At 37.4% G+C, this 17,588-nt stretch overlaps 1 protein-coding gene across 2 annotated transcripts; it reads right to left on the bottom strand.

The window, feature by feature from the left end:
- Positions 1-1,214: 1,214 nt before the first annotated feature.
- On the bottom strand, positions 1,215-8,189 carry LOC126718587 (uncharacterized). 2 transcript variants are annotated; one of them, XM_050420878.1, is made up of 11 exons: positions 7,957-8,186; positions 7,187-7,568; positions 6,819-6,977; positions 6,121-6,204; positions 4,642-4,737; positions 4,176-4,268; positions 3,957-4,100; positions 2,911-3,018; positions 1,852-1,903; positions 1,718-1,759; positions 1,215-1,616 (listed from the first exon to the last, which is right to left on the bottom strand). In XM_050420878.1, exons 2-10 carry the CDS (start codon positions 7,529-7,531, stop codon positions 1,728-1,730), a joined length of 1,113 nt encoding a protein of 370 aa, XP_050276835.1. In that variant the 5' UTR covers positions 7,532-7,568; positions 7,957-8,186; the 3' UTR covers positions 1,215-1,616; positions 1,718-1,727. The 2 variants fall into 2 exon arrangements, with proteins under 2 accessions (XP_050276835.1, XP_050276836.1); XM_050420879.1 differs by lacking the exon at positions 2,911-3,018 and having other exon boundaries at positions 7,957-8,189.
- Between the last annotated feature and the right edge of the window lie 9,399 nt (positions 8,190-17,588).

The raw sequence follows: 17,588 nt of genomic DNA, 5'->3' as shown, positions 1-17,588 counted from the left end.
AAATTTAAGGTGGTAAAGTATAATTTCTTCTTATTTTTAAGAGATTAATAAGAGGGGCAATAGAGTTTATACACGTGATGTTATTTTTTTTTCATTTAAGTTAACAACAAACTTAATTTTAGAGTGTAAAATGTAATAATGGTTATAGTTTAATGTGCAAAATATGTATTTTTGAACAATTTAAGATGCAAAGTATAATTTATGATATAGTTTACAGTGATAAATGGTAATTTCCCTCTTCTTCCTTTTTTATTTGTTTTCTGTACATGGATAAAAAAAAGTGTGTAATGAGGCCTAATTTTATTTTATTTTAATTTTTGATCAGAAGAGGCCCAATTTTAAGGTAATTTTTTTAATCAGAAAGGCCCAATTTTAAGCCCAAAGTGAAAGTGAAACCCAAAAAGGGCAGTCCCGTTATTATGTACATAGATAGAGCGCTAGAGGAAGGGCTCGACCTTGTGGTTAACAGCCACACGCTCCAACCAACTGAGCTACTCCAGCCACTGACTTTTTCTCAAAAGTTAAAAATATCAATCTGTTTCTTTTTCTTAACAAAAAAAGAAAAGTAATTTATTGCTTTCTGTGCCAAATTGCCAATCTTGAGGCTCTATTGAAATCCATTTATAATGAATTAATGGATTTGGATTATCCCTCTCTACTCACAAAATATTTTTACTACTTTTAACTTTTAACTTTAATTTTATTTTATTTTATTTTTTACTTTTTCTCACTTAAAAAAGAAATTCAATGTCTGAATATCATTTTTACTAGACATTCTTATTTTCACTACTTTGCATCTAGTGCAATACTCCTAATCTTAATCATGAATTAATGATAACGTCATAACCTATTGTGAACTGTAATCTCATAATAACACTTTTTTTGGAGATAAAAAACTACTGGTGAACTTCTCTTAACAATGATCATGGTATAGTCCTATTTATTGATAATTTTATATAGATGGTCTCCATCAAACAGATGAGTAAAGAACTATGATGTTAAAGCAAGGTATAACGTGCCAATTTTTTTGAAAGAAAGCCAGTAAACATTAAACACTGTCAACGAGTGAATCCCACTTATTGTGAGAGGATCATAAGACCAAATACCCGTCCTAGGTATATTACATGCCCTGTCATTTTATGAATTTGCCTCCTCCTTGATTTTCATCACTGAAGGGATATGATACAAAAATAAACTTTAAAAAATAACACAGATTTTAACGACAAGTGAAATAATGATTATTAAAGCAAGTAGGAATACAAATAGGTATGACAAATTTCTTCACTTGTTTCTTTGTGTACCACATTCTATTAGTTGGCTGGATAAATTTCTATAAATTTGAGGTTCACTTGCATCACTATGAAAAATCAAAACCATGTTAATTTACCCCGGTTCCTGCCAAGGGGTTCAACCAACAAAAAAATTTCCCATCTCTTGCTATGACATTAAAAAATACTCCAAATTTGGTTAAGATGCAGAGATCATGCTAATGCTTCTTGATATGATGCCCAATCATCTATGTGCTTGTAAACCAGCAACTCCCACGGCTCATCGTGGCAGTGAGTTTTAGACAGAAATCCCACTCTTCAGGGTTTGATTGTCATAATTCAGGTAACCTACATAAAGCAAAACAATTTAGCCCAAAGAGTAACACAAACTTGTCAATGTATAACATTTTCTATAGTACAAAACAAAATAAGCATATCCAGAAGCCTACCATAAATTGATTACTTCTCCATATCCACCTGGATTTGACCATCTGCAGCAGTAGACAGGTTACACAGAAATCAATGAAATTAATTGTATATGACTAAAAGCCAAAAAAAGCTATATAATTCTTGAGAGCCTCACCAGCAAGATTGACTGCCAAGTTTGCTTGAGCATCAGCCTCAGAGTTTAGTTCCTTTGAGAGGTGAAAAGAAAATGTCAGAAAATTGAAAAAGAAGCAATGACATAAAAGCAGCAGTATCAGGATTCTTCTGCAACAAGTAACAAAGAAGTACATGTTTCTACACATAAATCCAGGCTGAAAGCATGAAGAGCACAAAGAGTACACCAAAAGGGACATTGATAAAGACGGTAAGAATAAACAGGAATCCTATGGATTTACCAGAAAATTTGGTCCTAGGTGAAAGCTGCATGGTGAATAGGAATTGTCTAACACATCCCAAGTAGTTGAAATTAAGGCTTCCTTGAGTTGAAAAGTCCATGCTATTATGTTATAAAATACTGAACAACCAACATAAGAGGCCTCTATCGTGGGTTCTGAGCTGCAAACCTCAAAATGAACTAAATCAATAGGTTCTGGCATATTTAGAATCCTATAACAGAGGTCACTAAATGCCGAGTAAACCAACCAAAATGGGAGATCAGATTTAGGTCCAGACTTAGATGCACAAGACATAGTTTCCTCCCTTAGGCATAATATACTCTTTGATAAGGTAGCTTGTTTCAAGCAGTATAACCCAATAGATGGATGCTTTTCTTATCCTAATTAGGCCTTCCATTGAAACACCTATGATTAATGGCAATTTGGGGCTTTATCAAAACGTTGTTATTCTTCTGCTTTGCCAGGGACAGATGATCAAACTTGGCTGAATGATAAGCCCGCACTTTTTTCTTTATCGATAGTCTTAAACTGCACAACTATGTTACACTAAGCAACGGTTGTATGCATGCTACAACTACAAAAGCACTCTGCATGAAAAGTTCGACATTTTTTTTTTTTTTTTTTTTTTATTATTATTTTTTTTTATGGATTATTCCCTCTTTATTTATATTATGATTCCATTTGTTGTGAGGGAAGTGATGATCAAGTTCCATCTGAATTCTGTTTACAAAATCTATAGTGAAGGGCCCATAAGAACTACCATATAGCATTAAAACCAAAAAAAAATCAACTGTGCCCACCCTTAAGACATGATTTATCTGGAAGGAAAGAAATTGATCCTTCAGTTTTTTGGCCTCCTCAAACAAGTCAGACATGTTCTGGTTTTTGACTTTCCACAAACCCTGAACCTGTTCCATGAAATATCATTAGTCATTGAAAAGTAAGGGTAAAAAAGGCCAAGCACAGGAATTGGCAACCAATAAAATAACTAAAACCAGAAGAACAGTATCACTGATATCATTGGGCACCAACTTATGCATTGGCCCCTGTGATATGGCCCTTTTCACTTCACTACTCTGAGGTTTGAAATTTCACTGAGGTTTATTCCACAAGACATCAAAATTAATATAGATTTAATTACACATATAAGGATATGCAGCAGGTAGGTAAACTGTAAACTGTCTACAGCCAAAAATAATGGAACAAACCTGTCAAACTTCCAAATTGTAAGGTCATCTCACAAAAGAAAAATGTATGATTTGATCCTTTGAGGTTAAATGTCAAGGTGTAGTAATACCAAAGCCAAAATTTTGCTTTAAACTTAAAACCCCAAATAAAGTAACATCATATCAAGTGATCACCTTGTAAATCAAGCCAGGAAAAAACATCAATCTGAGTATTACAACTCATAACATCACTGGAAAACGCAAATGAGAGCCTAAAAATGTGGCAAAAATCCTTGTAATTGACAATTAAATATTGTAATAGATACATAATCTCTTTAGTCTCCAAGAAATTTGGGACTAAGGCTTGGCTGTTTTTGTCGTTGTTGTTGTATATAATATCTCTTTAATCAAACTCTTTTTGACAAGAATTGAATTTCTTCAGGCTTTTTTGACATTTAGTCCCAACTCCTAAGTAGTGGCAACCAAAATATCTATTTGTATTAGATAAAATTTTTTGTTAAGTATTGTATTAAGTATTTTAACCTATATTGCGGAGAAAAAAGGCTGGAAAGTGGAAGAAACATATCACAAGAAAAATCTACAGCAGAAGATAATTTCTAGATAAAAATGTATTATTGACAACCAATGCACATGAAAGGGGAAAAAAAATATCAACAAACCTGCATACAGACGAGCTTGGAGTCTCCTTGGACACGGATGCTAGTAAAACCCCTTTTAAGAGCATATCTCATCCCTAAAATCATAGCTCGATATTCAGCAACATTATTGGTTGCTATGCCCAAACCTTCCCGCACTCTACCAATCTATGAAGAATGCAAAGTTAGATATAGATATTAAATATAAGATACAATATAAACCCCAAAAGGTCAAATGCATACCAAACTGCCATCGTCAGTTCGCAACACAGCTCCTGCACCAGCTTGTCCTGGATTCCCTTTTGATGCACCATCAAACTCAAGAATACAAGTTCGCTGCACAGACACATGATTGAAGGGTCAAGTTTTTGAGTTCTACCACACATGCAAAGCATGAATACATTGCCAGACTTTAAACAAAGAATTACAAATTTCTGTCCACAGGCTTGGATAGGTTCTGAGGAGGGTCCCCAGTAAAAGAGCCCATAATTAAATACATTCATTAATAAGAAAATGAAATAAGAATGGTCCAATTCTCAGCCACTTATTTGGCTTCATCCAGATTATAAGGCGAGAAAATAAGACTCGCATGAGTACAAAGGATGGTTTGGAGGAGCATAAATTGGGGTTGAAATAAGGGCAACCTAGAGGGGGTTTTTTTTTTTTTTTTTTTTTTTTTTAATTATGCACCATCACAATATCCACTTACAGAAGCAGTGGATGGTGCAAAAGCCAGAGCAGAATGATCTAGCTTGAGATGCTTCGCAGAGGGATCAGTTGAAATAGATGCAGAACCGCTTACTTCCTGCAAAGCATTAGAAATAAAGGACAACAACATAGATCATCAGGGGAAAAGAGTATGATCAACCTTCTACTGAATAAAGTATGAGTCATAATATTAAAGAAGCAAATATCAGTTTGCATCATACACCATGGTCATAAAGTTAGCCTAGGAAAAACAAATGACTCAATTACTTTAGTCAATAGTAAAGGAAAAGTACAAAAAAGAAGGATAAGTACAAGTCAAAGGAATCCTACGATGAGGAAAATACTGCCACATAAAGAATGACTATAAACCTTTGGAATATTACCACCCACCCTTTAGATAAATCAGCCCCATTCTAGCATATTTAGACACCTATCTAACCCCCAGCACTAAATAAAAGTAACAAATATCTATTCTCTGGCATCAAATGCCCGCACTGACAAGGCCCTAGACAACCAGATCTCACCTAGTCAATGACAGAAAAATCATCCTCAAGAAAAAGATATTCATAGCAATAGCTTCCTTTAGGCCATCATAAAAGACTCAGATATATGCTTAGGAAGTATGTCAAAACATTTCTGATAGAACTAACAAATAATCTTAAAAAAAAAAAAAAGGAATATTATGAGAGCATTAAGAATAAAAGTTGCTAATTGCTCCTACAAAATCATATGAGATTCCTCAATCAGGCAACAAAGAATCAAACCGTCCACCTAACATCTAATCCTGCATCTAAGAAGAGGTTTCCTAACAAATTAACTAATTAATATAGTGTCTGCCTTTGATTAAAATATTTGAATCTCCAACCTTAAAAATGCAGAAAAATTTTAAGTATGAAGATTATTCACTAAACCTTTCCATAGATGACAGCCTCCTCAAGGCACTTAATAATTTTGTATTTTTCATTGGATGTGCTTAGTTTCTACCTCCACAGGCCCACACAGACGCCCCCAACTCCCCCCCCCCCCCCCCCAAAAAAGATAGAAAAACAAAAAGAAAAGAAAGAAGAAAGATGTGCTCCTCTAACTGATGATAAGATGTGAGCAATTAAAACTGTTACATGTACTGCTTCTAGAATTTAGAAGAGGTTATTACTTCCAACTTTTTAACTACTGACAATGACAAAGATTCAACTCAAAGTTCTGCTAAATAGCAAACCAATAACAACACTTTCAAATCATTACTGTAGACATATGTGCCATCCATGGTTCTTTATGATCTTTTTCTGTTGACGTGGAACCTCACCAAGGCAGGGCCCTTTGGACCCACCCTTGGGGAGTAAACCACAAATACACAACCCCACCCACTAGAACCGTGTATCAAGTAATTCAAAGGAGCTAGTATTGGGGATTGAACCCCGGATGTCTTTATGTTCTTGAACAAGGATTTCTATTTAAAAATATGTGAGTACACCCAACTTACCGCAATTTCCAATCCAAGGGCTGCCTGTGATCTTTTTTTAGAAGCATCCTTGCTAATTGTTTCACCTCTAAAAGAAGCTGGATCCTGATACATAAAAGAGAATTTAGTCTTCTCAATTATATAAGCCACCAATCTCAAACTTCTCTGATGCAGTAGGCACACATTAAGCATATAACTTTTGGTTGAGCTGTTAAGAACTCAGATTCCATATTTTAGCGTGTAAATCAAAATCAACCCTAGAGAGGCAATGTCGTCATAAAAACTACTAGGTAATTCTTGACATAATAAAGAATGTTTTGGATATACAAAATAAACAATGAAGATGAACTAGTAACCAAAATGAACAGGAAAAAAGGGTCAAATAAGGGGCAAAGTTCATATAAATACAAAGGCCAGCATGATCATCATCTTCAACCTTGAGAATAAGAAACAAAGTAACTAACAAGAAGTAAGGTTACATATAAAATGATGCCTCATTTAGCTTTTCAAAGTATAAGCAGAGCAGTTTATGGCTGGCACATTCAACTGTTTAGGACATTGTTAGAGATCCAAAGGAACTAGTCGAGAAGTTAAACCCACAGAGAGAGTAAAACAAATATGTTTGCATCAAATTGGCACAGATAACTATTTTCCTTCACAGTACGAGTGATAAAAAGAACAGTTTACAATTCAAGAAATTCACAAATAAGTCATCTTACTTGAAAAGGGCAAGGCATAAGTGTGCCGAAAAGATCTTCTTTCAAGTCTGCAGCTCTAATAGTGTAGACAGCATTCTTAAGCCCACGGGAGAGAAGATATTCCTCAGTGTCCTTAGGCAAAGAGTTTCCTTTATAGACACTAACAGGAGGATCACATATCTACCAGGAGAAGTACAATCATCTGTTCAGTAATCATAGGTGTAACATCTACACAATAAGAATCGGATACATTTGTAACTCTACACTCTTTTAAATACTTCGCAACAAAGCAACAAGCTTTAAAATATGACAACAACTTGGAAAATCCAATCAAGGAGGTAATATTCAATAAAATTACAGTAAATTATAGGGTGGCAAAAGGGAATTACTGAAGATCCAACTTGAGCCTGGCAATCAGTCAAATTCTTATAAATACCGACAATATCCCCTTTCCGCACAACAAAGAATGCATCCTTCTCTTGTTCCATCACCGGCTCAGAATCCAACTTCCGTGTACGCGATGATGCACTCTTGGCGCCCCTTTTAGACGAATAGCACTGAACACGAAGCCTTGTCAGCACAAGTTCTAAACTGATAGCCTTAACACCAATATGTTTTCTTTGCCCTCCTGAGAAAGTAGCACCACATCCATACAAAGAACTCCTCGGCACGAAATGACTGGTCCTCCTAAATATAGCCGCGGTATACGAAGAAACTTGCGACAAGCAGTTCATCAGAGTGTAAACCTTCCCAGATTGTCCAGATTTTTTTCTGAAATTTAAAAAAAAAAAAAAAAAAAAAAAAAATCCCATATTTAATTTTGGATTCCCTAATTCTACATTTGGTTGCTAAGCAAAAAATTAACAACAACATGATTAAAATAATTATTTCCTCTATTTCTCATCTTTTTTTTTTTTTTTTTTAACTTCAAAATTTTGATTCCATGGTCTTTACGCAATTTCTGATATGGGCACAGTAACACAAAGCTAATTGAAGAGAAAAAAACGTGAATGGGATCATTGACAAGCCAATTAGGGAGAGATGAGATAAAGTGATAAACCCTAAAAATGAGCAAAATTGAATTAGTGTGCTATTTTGATAGTGAAAGAGAATAGTTAATACTAAATGAGAAGGTTGGGAAAAGTGTAATGTAAAGTACCAGATGATCAGCAGTGAATAGTGATGAATGTTTGCGCCTTTGCGGAGATACTGGAGCAGTGGCCTCTAACGTCAGTCAACTCCGGAGAGAATCAGAAAATGCAGAGGACAGTGTGTGGGTTTTGGGTGGGTTTTTGGGATTCAATCATTTTGTGTTGGGTCGATAGGCGAGTATAAGGAGTGCGGGTCGGTTTTTTTTTTCAAAAATACTTTTATTTTTTTTGAGAAACAAAAAAATACCATCTTTCGATCTGCATTTTTGAGTTGCATCATGGCCACGTAGTTCCCTCATTTTTGTAGAAGTCGGTCTTTACCGTCAATCACATCATTTTTCTTTTCTTGCATTTTTTGGGCAACCAAATACAAAAGTATGAATCAAATTTACTAATTTTTAATTTCAGTTAAGACAAATATCAACTTAGTAACTAAAACAAACTCATATTTGAACCTAAAATGATTGTAAATTAAAAATAACATAGATCAAATTAACTGTAAGTTGAAAATAACAAAGATCAATTTGAATACTACTAAAATGTGTTGACCAAATTGATAATAACTCCAAAATGGTATTTTCACCTAGTTTTATAATCAATTTACAACACCATTTATAATGGATAAAACTTAGATTTTTTTTTTTTTTTTTAACAATTCTGTAAGGACAAAGTTTGGAGCCCAAGCCCACACCGTATGGAGTCCTAGTCCAAAAAGCCCAATACAATGAATTTTGTAGAGTATGGGTCAGAGAACTAGGTTTAGATGAGTTAAGCAGTGGCTTGCATGGGATTAAGGAACACACAGACAAGAACAAAAGCTATTATAATCAAAAGACCTTCTGTCCGAGGAGACTTAGAATTTTATTTATGGATACAGATCACTACATTAGGGTTCTTTTGCATGTTACAGTATTTTCTCCTTCTTTTTCTCGCCCCCTCCTCATGGGGGCTTCTATACATTATATAGATTCTTCTTGATCATCTAAACCCCCACCTGAGCACCTATCCCATCAGACACCCCTTTCAGTCCTTTATGAGTTGCGGCAGCCAAGGTAACACTGTTCAGGGGTCTTCTTCACATTAATGCGGCTAGGAAAGTAGCTGCAATGCATTTAATGTGGTGGTGACAGCTTTTGCTTAGATATTTTGAGTTTTCTTCCTTTTCACGTGTTTAGGGGGTGTGCTTTAGCGGTTTGAACATACATCTGCTCCGGATTTTCAGTGTCCAAGGAGGAGTTCCTCCTTGGACCCTCTTTCTTTGTCTCTCGTGATAAAGCTTATAACGTAGATCATCTAAGCCATGTTGTCTCCTCGGACTCGCTAGTGTCCTCGGACAAGCCCAAGGCCCAACTCGTTACTTTGGGCCATAGCCCCCACAAATTCAATGGTTACAATGAAAAGAGAGATTCATTTTGATGTCCCTATTTGAAATACAGACAGGTGTCAATTGAGTTCTATTGGAAATACTAAAATGATTATTAATTATGAATAAAAATAAGAATTACAAATAATACAAGATAATTAGAATAATTATTCATATATATATTTTGGTGATATCATATAATTAGAATCATGAATTATTTTTTTTCATAGCTTGATATAGCATGATTTGAGGATATAATTGAGCTATATTTTAATCAAATTTCTTAAAGTTAAAATACTCTTATATAATTATATTTATAAAATGGGTCTCACTTAACATTTAATTATGTATAAATTAAATAATTGTATAATTTTTTTTAGGAACAAATAATTGTATAATTGTATAATTGATATCATTGTTCTTTGTCCAAAATTTCTATCTTCATAAGTGTACCAAAAAAAAAATCTGCCAACATCTCCTCTAAATATTAAATTCTAATAAATGACAAATTTACTTTTTTAAATTTTAAACAAAAGGGTGATATATAAAAATTAAAAAAAAAATATTGAAATTTTCCAAAAAGACATGTTTCATAAAAAGTCAAAACATATTTGAAATTTAAATTAATAAATAAAAAAACGAGTTCATAGTTTTTTTTATTAAATGTATAACCAAAAGATAAATTGATTAGGTTTATACTTGTCAAAAGTTTTTTAATTAAATTATTACATGGTTCTAAAAAAATGAAATTATTTCCATCAATAGTTAAGATGTCACATTTTATTGAAAAATAATAATCTTATATTATTTCATAAATGAATTTATAAATACCATTGCCATCTTTATTAAATACCAAAAAAAAAAAAAAAAAAAACTTGGAATGATCTTAGGCCAGGCCCAAAAATTCATTTTTCACCACTAATAATAAAACCCAAAACATGAATAAATCCTGAAGATTCATCCCCACCGAGTTTTATTTTTTGGTGAGAAAACTTCACCAATTGACAAACTAAGGTGGGCATTGAGACCTCATTTGGACTGTAAAAACTTGGCCACAATCCAAAACATATTGTAGACTTCAAGACAAGCTCAAATTTATATGAATTGCTTTGAGATTTCCATGGTTTCTATAAAAACAAAAGTTTTGGATTCAGGCTGGATCAATAAGTGCCCAGAAAATGGAAAAATGTATCAGAATATTTTTCTTCCATGGTTTCGCCGTACCGGTTGTCAATTCATCTTGTCTATATAAAGGCAGTGCCAATAAATTCATACGGGGCCATCTTTTCTTAATGTAATCTTCACTCTCTTTTCTTTTACGACTAGCTTTTTCTCGGGAACCTTTTCTCGGTTTACTTTCGCACGTAGTTTTTTCTCAGGAACCTTCTTTCCTTTTCCTTTAGCAACTAGCTTCTTCTCAAGTACCTGGACTCTTTCTAGCTTTGAGGAAGAGGAATCAGTTAAAGAATCCTTCCTTGGTTGCATATTATTATTGCCAAAATTTATCTTCAATATACCAACCGTTGCCAGGTTCTCTCTACTATCTCCCACTTCTACTCTTACAAACTCATCATCTCTGTCATTAGATTCGTCAGAAATGGTCTCCTCCCATGAACCCAGAGAAGAATCATCCACATTGGAAGCTGTGTTTAGGTCTTCTTCCATGCCAAGAACTGCTAGCTGGCGAGAACTGTTGGAAATGTCTGTTGATTGTACATGAGCCAAACTTGGAGACTGTACCAAACTCAGTTTGTCTAGAAAATATTTGTACAAACCTGCCATAAGAGGATTATTGTTTTAGTGAATACGATTCTAGCAAACTTAAAAACTTTGGCTCACTTTGAACCAGCAGAGAAGTCTGTCCGTGCCAATCAGATGCAATGTTTAGTATGGAATAATGTCATGTATTACAAGCAATTGAAATGAGAGAGAGAATTGCTCTAGAAAATGCTCTTGATGTATGGAGGATGAGAGAATCAAGGATTTATGTGCATGTGCTTGGGAGAGAATTTAGGTTGTGCTTGTTTCGGGTGTAAATGGATTTGGGAAAATATTTTACACCCCATGCGTGTTTGGTTGCACATGTAAAATATGGTCAAACTGAAAATCTTTTCACTTGACCGTAAAATAGGGCCCCTTGACCTGTAAAATATTTTACACATTAATTTTACCTTCAATTTGTTTTCTGGACTCACACACCTGAAGACAGAGACAGAACTATAAAGGGAAAGTAAAGAAGACAACCCAACCTTCGCCAGTCTGATTGCACCACAAGTTCATGCCTAAGCCTCATCAGACCGTCATCGTCTTTGCTACAAATCTACATCGCCGGTCAAGGAAGCTTTCTCTTCTCTCTTCCTCTCTCTTTCCCTCTAACCAACCAAAGTTGAGAAGCTAACACGATCTTTGATCTACAAACCAATCTCGTCGTCGTCACCTCCTTCAGACCCACCCACCGATCTCACTACTATCAGACCCACCCGCAAATCTCGCCGCTATCAGACCCACCCGCAAATCTCGCCGCTATCAGACCCACCCACCCATCTTGCCTCCTTCAGACCCACCCATCGATCTGTGGTCCTTTACCTCTCTCTTTCTCTCAATCTATCTCTCCCTCTCCCTCTCTCACAATTGGTGCTTATTTTTAAGAAAGACTGATATTTTTTTTTAATGTTTTTTTTGTTGATTTGGTTTATATATTCAGATTTCCTATTATAATATTTGTTTGGAAGCTGAGAAAATGTGAGAGAATGTGTTTTTTAGAGGATTTTCAGAAACATAACCAAACACCTTAAAATATTTTCCAAAACATTTTTTGTGATGTGACTAAACACCTGAAATCAAATTTACCAATCTTCAACTTCAGTAGACACATATATCAGCTTAGCAACTAAAACAAACTCATATTAGGACCTAGAATAACTACAAGTTGAAAATAGAAAATAACATAGACCAATATGAATGCTACCAAAATTGTATCAATCAAAATTGTATTTTAACCTAATTTTATTATCGATTTGCTATCATACCCCATCAATGGATAAAAAAAAAACTTGGGTACTTTTTTTGTTTTTAATTCAATGGTTACAATGAAAAAGGGGAGGTTCAAACCCTGGATATCCCCATTCGAAACACCAATAGGTGTCAATTGAGACTATTTGAAATACTAAAATGATCATTATTTGTGAATAAAAATAAGTACTACAATGAATACAAGATATTTAAATAATTATTCATATGTATCTATTTGGTGATAACACATAAATAGAATCGTGAATTTGTATTTCATAGATTGATATAGCATGATGGAGTTGTATTTCAATAAAATTTCTTAAAATATCCTTATATAATTATATTTATAAAATTTATGCGAGTTTCACTTAACATTTAATTATGTATAAATTAAAAATTGTATGATTAATAACACTGTTCTTTGTTCAAAATTTCTATCTCCTTCAATATAAAAAATAAATCTGCCAACATCTCCTTTAAATGTTAAATTATAATAAATGAAAATTTTATTTGTTTCAACTTTAAATAAAGGGGTGATATATAAAACAATCTTTATTTTTTTTTCCAAATAAGACATGTTTCAAAAAAATTCAACACATATTTGAAATCTTAATTAATAAATAAAAAATGAGTTTATAGTTTTTCTATTAAATTTATAACCAAAATATAAACTGATTAGGTTTACTTATTAAAAAGTTTTTGTAATTAAAATTGTAAAGACTCAATTTGTAGCGACCCCAAAATGGTATTGGGTTCACACGTTAAGGGTCCAAACAATATAATTTGTAGAGCGTGGGCTTAGAAGGCTAGGCCTTGGTCACCGGACGGTGGTTAGTCATAGTACTCATGGTGGACGCGTAGAGACGAGCTAAGGTTGTCCATGGATCTTGTCCATGAAGCTTAATGTTCTCATTCTTCCTCTCCCTTTTTGGGTACCCTGGTTTCAGGCCCCCCTTTTTTTGGCGCATAAGCCTTTACATTATATAGCCCTTCTCGGTTGATCCTAACCTTCCATCTGTTGATCAGGAAGGTAACTACTCGAGTACCTGTCCCATCAGCCGCCTCCACCTACTTTCTGTTAGTTGCAATAATCGAAACCACACTGTTCAGGAGTCTTTTCCCACCAATATGGCTAGGACGTTTGTTGGCGCATTCAATGTGGAAGTGACGTCTTTTCCTTGAACCACTCCCACTCCGTACCCCTATGCGAGTCACATTCTACTCGCATTTTCTTCTGGAAGCGCTTTGGAGGCTGCCTTTGATGACATGTCGTTCTTCCCTTTTAAGCCTTGGGATGCCGAGGACAGGGTCATCCTCGGCTGTATCTCTAGGCTACTTGGCCTTTCATTACTTGTCCTCGGTAACTACTCTCCTCGAAACGGGCCTTGGGTCCTAATGAAAAGTGGGTCGGGACATAAATTCTCTGGCCCCACAATAGCCCCTCAAAATCCTGCTGTTCGGATCCTCAGACGGATAGGAGGGTTTTGATGACATCAGACCTCTATCAAAGCTTGTTAATCCTTGTCACCTATCGGTTCCCAAGACTCTTCGTTTGCCCGAGACACGTTCTTGGAGCCTTTGGAAGGTGAAACATGTCCACATTAAATGCGGGCGGCTCTGTACTTCCCACATTCAACGGCGCGATGGTGATCTAACGGTGAAGATTTCCTTACCTTTATGGGTGGGAAAATTCGTGCAGTTACTTTCGATGGGAGGTATAAATGATTTTTGGAACTGATTTGTCTCTTCACTTTTGCACTTAAGAGTTCTAGCGCATATATCCTGGGTTCATCCAAACTTTCATCCAAATTCAAGTCTATCTCCAGCACAAAAAGCCTGTCCGAGGCACCTTTCCCCTTTTCTGTAAGTTCTCTACCTTCACTAACTCACACTTTTTCTTTTCTGGGTTTATTTTTCTCTTGTTCCTCTCCTTCTTCCGTCATCCACTGAGTTTGTTTAGTAGCTCTTAGAGATGGTTAAATTGAGAAAATTAGTTAATACTGAAGAGGTGATGGAAAAGTTCATCGCTGATTATAGGATTCCCCCCAATGTAAGTTTGAGGCACTGTAAGATGGGGGAGTGGCATCTTTTGAGAAGGACGGGCGAGGTGGTAATTCCCATTCTCGCCTTCGTAGAGGGGGGTATGAGAATCCCCATGAGGCCGGTAATGAAGAGTTACCTTAAGCATTTCCGATTAGCCTCACCCAGTGCGCTGCCAATATGTTTAGGATTCTGGGTTGTGTGGATGCCTTAAACGAAAAAATGGGGCTAAGACTAACCCATCATGACGTAAATTGGTGCTACAATCTCCAAAATTTGAAGGACAAATCCTACTACATAAAGACGAGAGACGATAGGGTTCGGCTAATCCAGTGCCTTCCCGACTCCAACAAGGGGTTGAATAAGGACTTTCTTATCGTTTCCGGGGAATGGCATGATGGCCTTCCATGCCCAATGGTGGAGAGAGAACCAGGTGGGGTATAGAGAGTAGAAGGGTGCCAATCCTTTGCGCCATTTTAATTTGGTGTGGTTCGGTTACTAACCATGCACATGCCTCTTTTTGCAGATCCAAACGCCTTTCACCGACACTTTCATCTGGTTAACCGGGTTGATTTAGAGATTGTTCTTTAAGCGGCAGTTTTTGTAAATGACGAGGATGGTCAAGTCAGAGCCGCTCACAAAATCTTAGGGTACGATCCCATTCAGAAGTCATTTGCCGACCCAAAGCACGTGGTCAGCGCTAACCATCCTCGGCTTCCAAAAATTACCGTAGTCGAACAAGGGTTTTTGATCTCCAAAAGATCTCCTATCCCAGAGGGCATCCCATTGGTGGACTCTTCGTTGTCTCATAGGCAACGGAGGACGAAGGTAATTTGGGTCTATCCGAGGAGGGTTTTGGGGCATTTGACCAAGCTGACCTATTCGAGGATCCTTCTGGTGATCTAGGTGACCCTGACTTGTCCAAAGCGGAACTATTGTCAGTGGGAACATCCTCCCGAGCCGAGATGGGTCTTAAGAGAAAGCCCCGACCAGCTTGTTCGACTTCATCGAGGGTCAGCCGGGGAAGGGTGCACAGGGAAAACCGCAATCCAATGCTTCAACTCCGCCACCTCAGCCCCAGCCCGACCAGATTAGGTCCTCCTCTACTAAGTCGCAGCCACAATCTCCCCGTCCCAAACTTCCTGCTCCTCCCCAATCAGCTCTACCTCCTCGGCCGGAGCCTACTGACTCAAAGAGAAAGAGGAGTCCCAAGGGTAAGGAACCCATGGATGGGGGAAAATCCCAATCCTCTCAGGAGAAGGACGAAGCCCCGCGAGCTCAGAAACAGTTAAAAATCGGGCACCAAAGCCAAGAGAAAGGGATCGAAGCCCAATCTGTGCCGAGTGCTTGGCTTCCCGCCCCAATGCTCCACGGGGAGCCATTGTTGGAGAACGCATCCATGAGGAACCTTGGAAACGGCGAAGGCGGTTATGTGGCCGACGCGTTAGGGAGGACAATGCTGTTTCCTACTAATATGGAGGAGTTGAAGAATATGAGGATGCAGGAGGTTTTCCTCAGCGCGAAGAGGTACTTGGGTATGGTAAGACTCTTGAAACCTAAGACTCTATCAATTCTTACTCCCGGATTTTCATTCACAATATACTTGTCTCAATTGGCAGGCTATCCAGGCCACCTATAGGATGGAGGAAGAAGTTAAGGGGCAGAGTAAGACCGCCGAGGTTGAGCGCACCAAACGCATAGATGCTGCGCGAACCCTCAAAGCTTCCGAGACTGACCTCGCGAAGGCTAGGGAGGACTTAAAGGAGGCTGCCCGAGACAGGGATAGTGCCTTGGCAGGTTTAACTGGTGCCCAAAAACAGGTCGAGGAACAGATAAAGTGCCTACTCCCTGCCGAGGAGCAATTGCAGATAGCTAAAGAGTAGATCAATAATTTGAAGAAGAAACTGATCATGGCAGACAATGCTAAGGGCGTGGCGGAGTTTGCCAGGGATGAAGTCGTGAGGGCCAAGCAGGAGGCTGAGTTTGCCAGAACTGAGGCTGAAACTGCTAAGGACAAGGCCAAGGAGGAGGGTTACGAGGCGGGGGTGGCTGATACCCAGGCCTCCCTTAAAGCTCAAATCCCAGGAGTATGCAGGCTATACTGCTCCCAGGTTTGGGAAGAGGCCTTCAAACAAGCTGGGGTGGAAGCTTCGTTCGACTTATGGAAGGCGGAGAGCGTATTTTATCCTCCAGCCATCCGTGAGACCGCCTCCACCAGCTCTAAGGCTATGAGCGCTCCAAAGGAGGCTGATGCTGCTCAATCAGAAGCTGCTCAGATCGTCGTCTCTCTTGGCGAGTCAACTGAAAGAGGAGAGCCTCATGCTGCGACAGAAGCACTTGGAGGTCTGAATCCCGAGATGCCTCAGGAGTTCGCCCTGTCTATAGTCAGTGCCCAGATCTCCTGTGCCGAGAAGTCAGCCATCTTTGTTCAGCCCCTTCAGGTCATTCCCCTTACTGATGTCCCCCAAGGCACCGAGGCTGATCTTGCTAAGCCTTCCCAAGAAGGGGATGTCTCCCAGGGCTCTGAGGCTAATCCCGTTCAGCCTTCCCAGGATGTGGCCCAAACGAAATTGAAGAAGTAAAAGCCCTGGCCGACTTTTGTATTTGTTTCTGGTTTAACTGTTAACTAGTTTCCTTTTTGTTTTGAAGACTTTATAATTTGCTTGTAGTTGAACTCCTTGACCACATATATGAAATTCTTTTCCTCCTTTTTTCCTTTAAATTACATGTTGGTTATCCTTGCCGATATTTATTATGGTTACGAATCTCATGGTTTTTGATCTAGTTATCTTAACATGGATGAATAGTTGTACACATAACATACTTGGGATCATATCTCAGAGTTTGAATTTGTACCTATACATACTTCTAAGGGACTAAAGGCATCATCCGAGGTGCCATGCGTGTTATTGGGCCGTATCTGGTACTTAGATTTTCTTGGAGTATCTAGTTTCCCCATAGGCCTGAGTCCGAAGACCATGCAATACCTTGGTTCTATCCACAACTTAAATTTTTCTTTAAGTAGTTGGTTTCCTCATAGGTTTGAGTCCGAGGACCATGCAATACTTTGGTTCTGTCCAAAACTTAGAATTTTCTTTAAGTAGTTGGTTTCCCCATAAGTTTGAGTCCGAGGACCATACAATACCTTGGTTCTGTCCAAAACACATAATATTCTTTTTAAGTAGTTGGTTTCCTCATAGGTTTGAGTCCGAGGACCATGCAATA

Source organism: Quercus robur, chromosome 3 (assembly GCF_932294415.1).
Source record: "Quercus robur chromosome 3, dhQueRobu3.1, whole genome shotgun sequence".
Lineage (NCBI taxonomy): Eukaryota > Viridiplantae > Streptophyta > Magnoliopsida > Fagales > Fagaceae > Quercus > Quercus robur.
The sequence above is the reverse complement of the archived record's forward strand: the minus strand, read 5'-3'. Positions and strand labels throughout refer to the sequence as shown.

Coding starts and splice junctions, on each gene's coding strand:
- LOC126718587 (XM_050420878.1), bottom strand. CDS start 7,531: ATGAACTGCTTGTCGCAAGTTTCTTCGTATACCGCGGCTATATTTAGG. Junction 6,978..7,186: donor AGGCTCAAGTTGGATCTTCA/GTAATTCCCTTT, acceptor TTCTCCTGGTAG/ATATGTGATCCTCCTGTTAG. Junction 1,760..1,851: donor CTTGGCAGTCAATCTTGCTG/GTGAGGCTCTCA, acceptor CTACTGCTGCAG/ATGGTCAAATCCAGGTGGAT.